The 11,997-nt window shown below is 51.8% G+C and overlaps 4 protein-coding genes across 4 annotated transcripts; 1 reads left to right on the plus strand and 3 right to left on the minus strand.

Annotated features, from left to right (window-relative positions):
- Window positions 1-65: 65 nt before the first annotated feature.
- Window positions 66-1,253, minus strand: Triagg1_4436 (uncharacterized protein; the record flags this gene model as incomplete). The annotated part of the gene is made up of 1 exon (XM_062898839.1): window positions 66-1,253. One exon carries the CDS (start codon window positions 1,251-1,253, stop codon window positions 66-68), a length of 1,188 nt encoding a protein of 395 aa, XP_062756453.1.
- A 4,914-nt stretch (window positions 1,254-6,167) lies between these two features.
- On the plus strand, window positions 6,168-8,470 carry Triagg1_4437 (transcriptional regulator family: Fungal Specific TF; the record flags this gene model as incomplete). The annotated part of the gene is made up of 4 exons (XM_062898840.1): window positions 6,168-6,185; window positions 6,236-6,517; window positions 6,665-7,132; window positions 7,229-8,470. The coding sequence occupies 4 exons, from the start codon at window positions 6,168-6,170 to the stop codon at window positions 8,468-8,470; spliced, it is 2,010 nt and encodes a 669-aa protein (XP_062756454.1).
- A 915-nt stretch (window positions 8,471-9,385) lies between these two features.
- Triagg1_4438 (uncharacterized protein) lies at window positions 9,386-9,814 on the minus strand (the record flags this gene model as incomplete). The annotated part of the gene is made up of 1 exon (XM_062898841.1): window positions 9,386-9,814. The coding sequence occupies one exon, from the start codon at window positions 9,812-9,814 to the stop codon at window positions 9,386-9,388; it is 429 nt and encodes a 142-aa protein (XP_062756455.1).
- Window positions 9,815-10,451: 637 nt separating this feature from the next.
- Window positions 10,452-10,976, minus strand: Triagg1_4439 (uncharacterized protein; the record flags this gene model as incomplete). The annotated part of the gene is made up of 2 exons (XM_062898843.1): window positions 10,452-10,571; window positions 10,743-10,976. 2 exons carry the CDS (start codon window positions 10,974-10,976, stop codon window positions 10,452-10,454), a joined length of 354 nt encoding a protein of 117 aa, XP_062756456.1.
- Between the last annotated feature and the right edge of the window lie 1,021 nt (window positions 10,977-11,997).

Raw genomic sequence — 11,997 nt, forward strand, 5'->3', positions numbered from 1 at the left:
CCCCCAAGAGCCTATCAAACTCACACACGAACACGAACACGAAGCACACAAGACAATGTCTTAGGTTAGCACTCATTGTCTCCCACCGTCTCATCCACTCGCACCAGAACCTTGCCGCTCGCATGCAGGCCTCCTAGCTTAGCGTATGCCTCCTTGACATCCTCGAAGCTCCAGACGCTGTCTCTGACGACGCGGATCTGGCTCCCGCCCAGCATGTCGGCGATGCGCTGGCGGTCCTCGAGCGTAGGCTCCATCATCGAGACGACCCGCCAGAGACGGCCTACGCCGCCGAGCCAGCGGCTGACGGGCCACCACTCGTTGAGCTTCATCTGCACGACGGCACGCAGGAAGTTTGGGACGGAGAAGTCAGGGGGCTTGATCCCGACGGAGGAGTACGTGCCCGTGGCAACGAGGTAGGCAGGGGAGTGCACGTAGAGAGATTGGTGGCCCAGCGTGTCAATGACGGCGTTGAAGGGATGGGAGCGGAAGCGAGCTGCGAGGTAGGCCGGGAGGTCGTTGTACTGGGTGTAGTCGATGCTCTCGTCGGCCCCGAGGCTTTCGACTAGCCGAGTGTTTCGGCCGCTGCAGATGCCGACGACGAAGCCCTCGGGACCGACGACCTGGCGAGCCATCTGGATGACCAGAGTGCCGATGCCGCCGCTGGCAGCGTTAACGAGGACTCGGTCACCGAGCTTGATGCCGGACTCGACAACCTGCTGGTGAGCCGTCATGCCGGTGAGGAGGCAGCCAGCCGCGTCGGCGAAGGGGGCCGAGGTCGGCTTGTGGACGGCAAAGCGGGCCGGGATGGCGACATATTCGGCCAGGGCACCGGTGCCCGTTGGGAGGGCGTGGCTGGCCGGCAGCATGGCCATGACTTTGTCACCTTTGCGGAAGCGAGTCTGAGTGTTGCTCTCAGCGCTGCTAGGACTCACAGGGCCAGCACCTTCGGTAGCACTATTCGACTCATCACCATTGTTTCCCTTTGCGTGAGGATGCCAGACGTCCTGGACGACTCCGGATAGGTCCATTTCTGGGATGCATGTCTCGTTGCGCAGAAAAGCAGGGATAAGAGTCATCTGGAAGATGGCGCCGACGTTAAGACCTGCAAAGGCCACCTTGACAAGAACCCATTCCTCGGGGAGAGCAGGTTCGGGAGGAAAACTTGGTATGGGTCGGGATTCCGTGAGAGAAAGGACATCTGAAGGAGAGCCGCTCCGGGAGAATGTCCAGGCTCGCGATGTTGTGGTCGCCATGGTGTATAGCATATACGCTCGATATACGGGCTCGGGGGTATATAGAAGTCACCAGGAGTTCACTTTGAATTCTTTGTCTCTGGTCAGGTCAATCATGATTATAGCGGGAAGATGCAGAGAGAGCGAGAAATAGAGAGCGAGCGAGAAATAGAGAGCGAGCGAGAAATAGAGAGCGAGCGAGAAATAGAGAGCGAGCGAGCTGTCTGGTTCTCATTGCGTTGTTAGCTTGTTGTTGGCTACGGCTGAGGCTGAGGCTGAATGAAGCTTATTTGCGAGGATGCAACGACTGGTTCACTGGGAGAGGGGTGTCACAGAACCCGACATGCCACCTCTTCTTCTTCTTCTTCTTTCGTCTCCATCCTTTTCAGCTTCAGCTGCAGCCAAAAGGGCTGGGACGAGAAAGGCACGAGGTGGCTTTGGAAGTCTTGGATTTGGCTTGGCGGGTTGGTGTAAATGGGCGGTACAAGCCACCCGTGTGCAGCGGTTAGTCAAATCAACGTCGGTTGTCAAGTAAGTACAGGTAGCATGTCGCTAGGTTACTTGCCACTGAAGCCACTGGGGGCTTGGGCACAGTAATAGGGGATGAATCGTAATGGCTTGTTAAGCTTAAACTGAGGACATCGAGGCCTGGTAAGAGCAGAAGTTGCCTGGTATGGTTTTCTGGATCCTGGTTAAGGTACTTGCGCCAGAGATTGATTTTCTGTGGGTCATCCGTTTCGATATCCAGGGTGCCTAGGAAACAGATAGGCTACAAAATTGAAGCCTGATATACCGTTTGTCAAATTTAGAGAGGAGAGTCGAAGCGGGATCTGAAACTTCACTAGACGTAATGAATAGTGTTGCCTATCAGGTATTCAAACTACCGTGATGGACTCGGTTGTACGTAACAGGCACCAAGATTGCATCGTAAGTCCAGATCCGATATACGCATCGCCTGAGTGGTTGAAGTGCGCTTGCGTTGAAGTGTAGACGCATATTTTGAAACTCCGCCGCGATGCCCAAGTAGGGAAAAACAGGTAAGCGATGTGGTCGAATCAATATCGAGATTCCGAAACGGATTCAGAGTGCCGTCTGAATGTTCCAGAAGACTCGAGCCGTATTGTTTGCATCATGCCTGGCACTTGCAGAACTAAAAAAAGGGCCATCTAATTTCGGCTGCAGTGTTCCTATCGGGGCCGCTGCCGCAATCTCTCTCGGGCTGTCACAGACGTCATCGAGGTACTCGTATTGCTGTCAGATATACAGTATTCAGCCAAGCCAAGCCAGTACTGTAATACTAGGTACTGCCGTGAATATTGGCATGTGCTCGGCCACCATTCTAGCCTGTGATGCGGAAGCTATTGGTTCCGGGCGTTTGTGCGCCGACAAAAGTCCAAATGGAGCAACCCATCGCGGCATATCATGTATATAGGGCTGCACATGATGTATTGGTGGTGCCAGAGGTGCTTGTAGTAACAGCACCACGCCGAACGGACGCCAACTCCGTGCGCCATGTTTTGGTCCGGATGAGCTGGAGGTTGTGCAAAAACTAACGCATTCTTAGCCAAGTCGAGTAGTAAGCCACGTCTGGTGATTGATCCAGCCCTCCGCAGGCCCTTGGGAGCCGGGGTGCGGACTTGCGAAGCGGATTCGTGTGGGTTTATCCGACCTTTCGGACGACGGCAAGGACCCGAACCCCGGGACGAGACGATGCAGGACACGCAGCCGCGCGCCCACAGGCAGCTCTAACCTCATGAGTCTGTGTATTGGTACTGTACAAGTTACAGTATCGTTGTCATTGGCGTGGCTTCCTGGAGGAGCGCCGGCGCGACGCCGTTTTCTGAGAGGCGTCCATGGAAGGGGGGGGTCGCAGCAGAGGGCTCGGCCGATTTGCTGCCAATGCAAAGTCAAGCCGAGCAGAACGAAGACGAGGACGAAAGAGGCCAATCGGAATCGCCTCCATCCGACTGGCGCCCAAGCAGCACAGAGTCATCCCGTGCTGATCTCGGCCCATGTTCCCCAATTGTGTGCAAATTCTGCAAACGAAGAAAACGAGCGCTGGGACAAGAGTCACCTACTTGGTCACACGCCAGGCCCACGGTGGCCGGAGGGCAAGGCTGCGACCTTGCACCGGGCTTAATCGCAGTTCTTTTGGGGTGGTTCGGATCCGATCCGGCTCCTGAAGATTCCGACGATGGGTTTTGCAATCATCATGCCCGTAAACGAAATGAGCGCGGGCACAAACAAGGACGGCGGCCAAGCATTCCCGCAATAGGGCATTGGAGGCCTTGTTGGAAATGAAAGCCTTCCCCTTTGGAGGCCATTCTCTGGCCATGGAAATAACAAAGCCACGTATTCCGCGTAATGCCGTCGAATCGACACAAGACGCAGAGCTCCATCCCACACGCGGCCTTGGCCCATATCAAACGCTGTTGCCCGTCTAACACTAGCACGGCCGCTTCAACTGTGCTGTAAACCGTAAGGCTCCTGGGATGGATGCCGTTCTCATTACGCCTGAGTCATCAGTGTTGTAGCCTAGCCTTCAGCCGCTGCGCACTGCCACGTCTTGGGTTTCGCCAAATCCTGTGTCCCCCTGCTGGGCTCGGGACTTTTCGAAGCTCGCTGATAATTTCTCGGGTCAAGTGAGGGCGATACGTCAGAAAGCGTCGCCAGGAGAAATGAGCATGACGAAGACAGGATTTAGACTTTGATGCTGACTCTTTGCCGCTCTTGGAGTTGCGCTCGCCAGGAGAAGCAAGACCTGGAAGAGGTTTGGTCGAGTCACCCTTGCACCACAAAAATAGGTAGCTCCACCTGGTGTTGCTAGGTACATAGTTGGTAGTACTGAAAATTAGACGCCTGGTCGTAACGGAGAAGCGACCAAAGGTACGCGATCAGGAGGTAGTTACTGGGTACCCGTGGTAGAGCGCAGGAGGAGCCAATTCGCCGTTGGAAGCTTCAAGTAGACGAGAGTATATGTATATACCTGGTGGCCTCGTACCTGTTGTCCATCGGAACGAAAGCGAGCAAAGGCGCTGAGAAGGAAGGAGGAAGAAAGAGAAAAAAACTCAATTCCGCTTCCTTCCCTACCAATTACCTTACCATAGTACTTCACTGTGTTTGATATTTTCGTCCTTCTTTTCTTTTCTTTTCATCTCGACTCTCATCCTCTCTTCTTGTCCCTTATTATTTATTCTTCCATTCTTTTTGCCCAGGCCGCAAGGCTTCGATTCTTCTGCCATCGCTCTGGTTCTGACGTCCCCGCTGCCAAGTTCGCCGCTGACCAACTAGCCTCGAGCTTCCAGTTTGTTTGGAATTTTCTCTCCGCTGCCTCCGTTCTAGGGGACCGCGGCAGCGATAGCCGAGTACGCGAACCTTGATTCTTGTTTCTGGAGCTGAAAGGATTCCCATCATTGATCCTGACTGCTGCAGCAGGCCGACGAGCCACTGGAAGCTTACACCACGCCCTGCCCTGCCCTGCAGCTGCGAATACCTACACAAGGCGCAAGGTGAACCAACTCGCGCACGCGATCACACGCACACTGCCGCTTCCTCCCCTTCAGCTCGGTATAATCTACCGCTGTATTATAAATTGACTGGTACCTGGCGCGAGAAACCGCTAGGCCCTGACGTCGGGCGCAACACAACAAACGGAATAACGGACATACGGACGACATTTCCACGGCCTTTTGGCGCTTTCGTCCAGCCCTGCGCTGCTTCACCATCTTATATCCAAGCAAACAACCTTTCCCTCCGCAATTGACGTCGTTCCAGCGCTGCGGAATATCTTAGCAGTAGCGGAAAGAGGCCAACGGGAGAGGGTCTGGTTAGTAAGGGCTGCGGACAGGGCCCACGGCTGCGGAAGACATTCAATAAGAAGCTGAGCATCTTCCCGTCGCCGCCGCCGTCTCCGCCGTCCGTATTCCTGGCCGGACATACACTGACGTCTGCTTGTTTGTGCTATTGAACACCACTTCTAACCCACGGCATTTTGCCTTGCATCCGGCAGCGCACGGGGTCACAGCCTGGCACTTCATTTCTCGGTCCCAACGTCATCTCCACCGCTACCTTTCTCAATACGCGTATCTAGAATAGCCATTTGGTCCGTTGTCCGGCTCCCTGGCTTGTCCGGACACCTCAGAACTCTCCGGTACTTTGTTAAGCACCAGGGCCTAGGTGTTCTCCCGCCCCCCATAACCTCTGATTCTCATAGAGGACTGCCCGCCGTCTACTTTCATTCTTCGTCAATTACTGCCACTCCGTGTCCGACCTACTGCACACAGCCTCTTGCCCCTGTCGCCAGACGTAGCTGTGTCAGGCAATATCATTTCTTCTATTTGGCCGACTCTTTAAGATTTTGTTTACGCGCTATTAGAATCTCGCACTTCTTTTTTCTCTTCGCTTTTTTTTGTGCCTGGCGCACTTGATTCTTACCTTGCACTTTTGCATTCTCTAGCCGTATTTGATTTTTTTTCTATTGCTTCGCTTCTCTCGTGGGGTTTGTTTCTCTTACCGCTCTCATCACCAGATTTCGGGGTTTGGCTTTGACCCGACAATACACCCCACGTTCTCCCCGCTGGTGACATGTGAAATCACCGGCGCAACCTTGGACATGTCGTCAAACGCTTCACCCGGACCTCACAAGCATCCCAGGATACTGGCTTGTGTCTTGTGCCAACATCGCAAAATCAAATGCGACAGGAATTCACCATGCTCCAACTGCATCAAGGTGCGCGATCCATTTCTCCCTGACCAGGTCCGGTAGCTTCCAGGTCTCATGAAAATGTGCCGTCTCCCGTTCTGCTTCTCACCTCTCGAACTCAAAAGGCTCCTAGTCGCCGGGAGCATGTTCGCGACGGAAAGGAAAGGGAAACGAAACCTTCCAGCTCGCCGCCTGATCATTTGTTTGCAAGAAACTTACATTGCCTCAGGCCAATGTCACCTGCACGCCTAGTACGCCGGCGCCAGCCCGCAAACGCCGGCGCCCGAATCAAGATCTCCAGGAACGCCTTGCTCGATGCGAGGAGCTGCTGAAGCAGTATGCAAGCGGATCTGTGCCAATTCCCGGCTCTGCTGCTGCACCTCTTGCACCTCCTGCTCAACGCCCGCTGCCACCGCTGCCAGCCACACCGTCCAATTCAAACCTCCCTACCTCCGACGCCCTCGTTGCCACGCCGGCCAGCGTCGATTCTACCCAGTCTCGGAATCCAGGCTCCCTCATGGTCAAGGAAGATGGCAACGTTCGATTTATGGATAGCTACATTTGGGCTAGTGTCTACGATGAGGTTAGTGGAAGCCATGGGATGGGCAATGGTCGATCTGGACCACGATCTGAGACCGAGAATTGCATCATGGGGACGCTTTTCTTTCAATTGCATTTATTAATCCAACTCTGCGACGGATGCTGACATGAAGCATAACAACAGCTACAGAAAATGCGGGATATCGTAGAGACGGATGACCCCGAAGAATCCAGCCTCCTCGGCTCAGATGAGCTCACTCCAGACAATAACGCAGACCTCGTTCTTTCCGCCGACTTGTTCAATACCAACGTTGAAGACCTGCAACCCGACCCGATCCATGTTTTCCGTCTCTGGCAGCTCTATGTTGATCGTGTCAATCCCATTTTCAAAATTCTCCACATACCGAGCCTGCAGTCCTTGATCATGGAAGCGGCAAGTAACATGGCCGCCATACCGCTACACAATCAAGCTCTTCTTTTCTCCATCTTCGCCATGGCAAGTGTTTCCATGTCGGCTGCCGAGTGCATACAGACAATTGGCATGTCTCGCGATGTTGCCATCCAGAAGTTCAATACCGGCACCAAAGCGTCTTTAATCAAATATAGCTTTCTTAAAAATTATAACATGACTACACTACAGGCCGTTGTTCTCTATCTGGTAAGTCTGACCTTGAACAGCAGACGTCCCATCGCCCATCGCCCACCCCTCACTTGAGCTTCTCATCTCAATATGCTGTTATTAACAAACCGTCAGCTTTCTCTAGAAGGACGCTACGATAGACATGCTCAATGGGTCATCAGTGGAGTCATTCTGCGGATAGCACAGAAAATGGGTTACCATCGAGATGGCTCACAGCTCAACTTGACCCCCTTCGAAACGGAGATGCGCAGACGCATTTGGTGGCAAATCATGATGCTCGATACCAAATGTGCCATGATGTCCGGTTTAAGCCAGTCGTGGTCGAATTTTAGTTGGGACACCAAGAAGCCTCTGAATTTGAACGATGCCGATCTTTTCCCCGGCTCGACGGAGCCTGTCGTGGAGCGCGACGGCCCTACAGAAATGGCTTTCAGCATTGTCATTGGAGAAATATTCCGATTCAAAATCGAAACCGATGGATCCAACGAATCCCGTGCCTTTGAGGCTGCCATGATGGGCCAGACGCTGGATGACGGCGCGGAATCGGAAAACAACACAAAAGCCATTTTTGAGAAGTTTCGACAAAAGGCAGAGGCACTGGAAGAAAGACTGACAGAAATTGAAAAGAATATGATCGACGTAAGGGCGGGCAATGTTCACGTCGCAGCCCTTGCTATTCGACCAATGCTCACTCGTAGGTTGAAGGAGATGCTCGTCCCAATACAAGAACAACCAGAGTGGGGGACCGAGATCTTCGGTCCCAAGGATAATTTCTTCAAGGTTCTTCTGATGATGATGGAACACAAGACAGAGGCACACGAGCAAATGGTCGCCGCTGGCTTTCAGTGGTTCATGCGCTTTCACTTCCAGCTCGATGCATTTGCAGTCTTCACGGGCTTGCTCCACGACCGCCCGGTGGGAAGTCTGTCGGACCGCGCCTGGGAGGTCATGCGCAGGATTTATAGTGACCACCACGAATTCTCCGACATGACGATCAAACCCCATGTCGCCCAAGCCCAATTTGTGCTCAAAGCTTGGCGGGCGCGGGAGCTTGCCTATGGCCAGACTGGCCAGCGAATCGAAACCCCATCCTTTATCAATCGACTCAGGGACTTGGTGCCATCGAGCGATTCCAAGTCATCCGGCCAGGGATCCGTAACATCTCCCGCGACAACGGTGACACCCCAGCAGCAGCCGTTGACAGGATTCAACCAATTCCTCGGAGGATATCTCGATGTCTCTACAGTTAATTGGGAAATGTTTGGAGAATTCTTGCCGAGTAGCGGAGAACAGCTCTCAGCCTCCATGTTTGATGGATATACCATGGGCAATCTCAACATGGGCAATATGGGTTAGAAGCTCGTTGCTCCGGAAGAGATACATACTGGAACCCAGCCACTGAAGAGGATCGTGGAAAAGGTACAGGCGAGAACAGATGAAGAAAAGGAAATGTTTGTGCGGATGAGAGCTGAGTATTAGCCGGAATGCATGGTGTATGGGTGACTGAAGGGAGCAAATTTGGATGGACCAGAGTCGGCGGACCTCGACATCGGAAAGGCTTTTCCCTCTTCTTCTTTTTTCTTCTTCTTGCTTCCCTCTCGATTTTTCATTACTTCCTTCTCCTCTATATGCTTTTACCAGGGGCGTTTTTGGGTCGACATAGAGTTGGTCTCCTCTCTGCAACGGGCACGAATTGCCACAAAATTAATCATGCTTCTTTTCTCGTGTCGAGTATAGGTGAATGTCGACACGATTACTTGTACGATTGAAATGGAACCACTCCCACGCTTTGTTTATTTATTCTACTTCTGTTCTTATATCTTTGGACACATCTCTGCAGCTCAACGGCACAATGCATGCGAGGACAAGTTTCGGACTTGTCAAGTATGCCATTGGATAACGCCCATCACAAGGTGTAATCATGTACAACATGGAGGGGACTCGCATAAGTGTATATAAAACTCTTTTCAGTACATAGTTGAGATATCTCTATGCTCTAATCTACCTCATCTAGCTTGTTAAGGCTGAGGGTTGTTTCTTTAATGTACTTGTGCGATATTATGTAGCCAGAACTTGTGAATGCCAAATGAGGCTCAAGCAGCTGAAGGTTAACGGTCCCTGGTCCGTGTAACGCTGTGCATTATGCAGGCGTATCTATCTGGTGTCGTAATGCCTAGTAGCTGAATATTCTGTCAAAGTGAAGTGATTAGCAGAAGGTCGTCGGAGAAACAGGAGAGGGACTGCATTTATTACCACGTACAGATGGTAGGGCTAGCGAGCACTACTGTTATCGGCAACAGATCGCGGTCTACCGCCAGTCTTTTTCTTGCTCTTTTTGAGTGGCGTCAAGTTGGTTGGCAGTAGCTGGAGAACTCGATCAATGGCTGGCGTGGCCAAGTTGAGGATAGGCAAATAAATTCTCCGCATGCCATTGGCAAGTGTGCGGAATACAGTGGCGAGCATAGAGATGATGTGTTGCTGAACGAAGCAGGTGAAGAGGCTGATGCAGAACATGGTGAGGAAAAGAGGCCAGAAGAGCTGAAAGATGGCGATCGCGTCGTGGAAGCAGTCGGCTGCTGCTGCGAGAGAGGAGCGGATGAAGGGAAACGAGGGAGGAGGAGAGCGAGAGAAGATGGAGGGGATGGTGAAGGGATTAGAGAGAGGGGTTGTTGAGCGTATGAAGAAGCCGCCGACAAGCATTTTGGACGGGGAGATTTGGTTTTGATTTTGAATTGGTGATGTTTTGGCTTCGGTTTGAGAGGTTGTGAATTTGAGAGGTTTGGGGTGGAGTGGTGGAGGCAGGGGGATTCATGGGACGGGATGAGATATCTGGTGCCGGAATAGTGTTGGTCCAGATGAAAAGAAGATAACAAACGAAATGTTGATGATTTATTTTTGGAAATAGAGCTTGTCCCGAGCTTTTTGAAACACTGATGCCGGGATGTTGGCTTTGCGAGAGAAGAAACAAAGGGGAAATGCCATAAGGTAATCAAAACAAAAGATTCATGGCGCTGCATTGTTTACAATCAGATGGCGACAAACAATCACATCAAAGGATGGAATCAAGCATGCAGTGAGCTAAGGGTGTATTTATCTTGTTCAAAGAACAATCCCGACGACGACGATGAATCTGACACCCTATGAATTAAAAGAAGACAAAGAAGAAGAAATAGTCCCTTTTCATGACATGATTCCCTTTGCTAAAATCAGTATTCCATCCATTCCATTTCCGTAAACCCTGTTAAAAAGCCAAATTCATTCATCGTGATACATCATTCATCAGATTCCGTCGAGGTGATTGTCGCCGCAGCTTTGCTAGACACAAGCTGGGTTACTCTCATTCGTCGAGGTCGAATCTTTTCTTCTTGGAGTCGACGGACTCTTGAGAGCCCTGAGCCTCTGCGACGGCGTCGTCTTGCTTGCTCTGGAGCTGTTCAGAGGCCTCGGGGAGGTCCTCCTGGAAGCGACCGATGGGTCTAGCTTGAGGAGAAGCGATGCCTTTGCCCTTGATGGACTCGGGCTTGCGAACTTCGACATGGCCGTCGGCGTGGTGAAGGAGAGTTGCTTCTTGGTAGAGAGGTGCGTTGTCGGGTTCGGTGCCTTGCTTCTAGCCAGAGGCTTCGCCAACCTCGTCGACGCGATAGCCGAGGATGGGATCCTCAGGGACAGGAAGGGCGGCGTCATCGCCTTGGCCTTCCTCCAGCTCGCGGGCGAGGGCATCACGACGTTCCTGGCGTTTCTCGCGATAGCGAGCGACGAGCATTGCCACGATGCAGGGAACAACGAGGAGGAGAAAGAGTGCAAAGATGCCAAAAGCGATGGCAATGTAGAACTTCTTATTGTTTGGATTGATTTCACTCATGATGGAGATGAGGATGCTTGTTGAGAGATGATTTAGTTTGGGGAGACTGGGGAAGAAGATGAAGAAGATGGCGATGATGATGATGATGGAGAGAAGTAAGGAAGGGCAGGAAGAGGAGGAAAGCGAGGATGAAACTCCAACATACCTTGATGCAGATGCTTTTCTGGAAGATGATTGATGGATTAATGATGATTGTTTGATGAAGAATCCTTCAAATGATATCAGATGAGAGAGTGCGTGATGGTGGTTGAAGGGGGGAAAACAGTCTCTCGAAAGAAGGAAGGTGAAGAGGATGGAGTTTCCAAGGAGGGGGGAGAATTTTCTGGCAGTGTGGCAGAGAGTGATTTAGGGGGGGAAGGCCAGAAGAGAGAGCGAGTGATTGTGCAAGTGCCGGCAGCTGGTTCTGGTCGAGTGTACACGCATCAGCAGCGTCTTGTTATTTTCTGCCCCCCTTTTTGTGCATTTTCGTTTCTGTAGTGCTTTTAGTTAGAGTTACTGTGGGCTGGAGGATGATTTGGGCCAAGTGAATTGTGTCTGATAATTCTGGCACTGGGGAGTGTCATGGGAGGAAGAGAGGCGTAAGTTGTTTGGGCATCGTGGGTATATATATAGCTAACTGTTGGCTTTGACGAGGTTTCTGGGTCTCCTGACTTATTTTTTCCTACTATCTTTTGTTTCAGAATACTACACTAAAAGCCTTGGAAGCTATAACATCCAATGGAGAGAGTAATCCATTGTTTTGTTTGTCCACATAACGGCGATGTGCGGGTATATTGTGCACATGGCAGTTTCGGTGCTGGTTCCGAAACGTGACCACCAACTGTTGGTGAATTCGAACTGCACACTCTTTCTCGAAGCTAGTCGAAAACAGGTCACTACTTATGGTCCAACTTCTCTCTTCCATCTCTTCTCTTCCATCTCTTCTCTTCCATCGTCCATCTTTCATCTTCCATCTTTCATCTTTCAGGAATAACGTGCAGGTGGGCATAACGACATCTCCGCATCACCACTGTGGCAGGGT

Source organism: Trichoderma aggressivum (genome assembly GCF_033847375.1).
Source record: "Trichoderma aggressivum f. europaeum strain CBS 100526 chromosome Unknown scaffold_014, whole genome shotgun sequence".
Lineage (NCBI taxonomy): Eukaryota > Fungi > Ascomycota > Sordariomycetes > Hypocreales > Hypocreaceae > Trichoderma > Trichoderma aggressivum.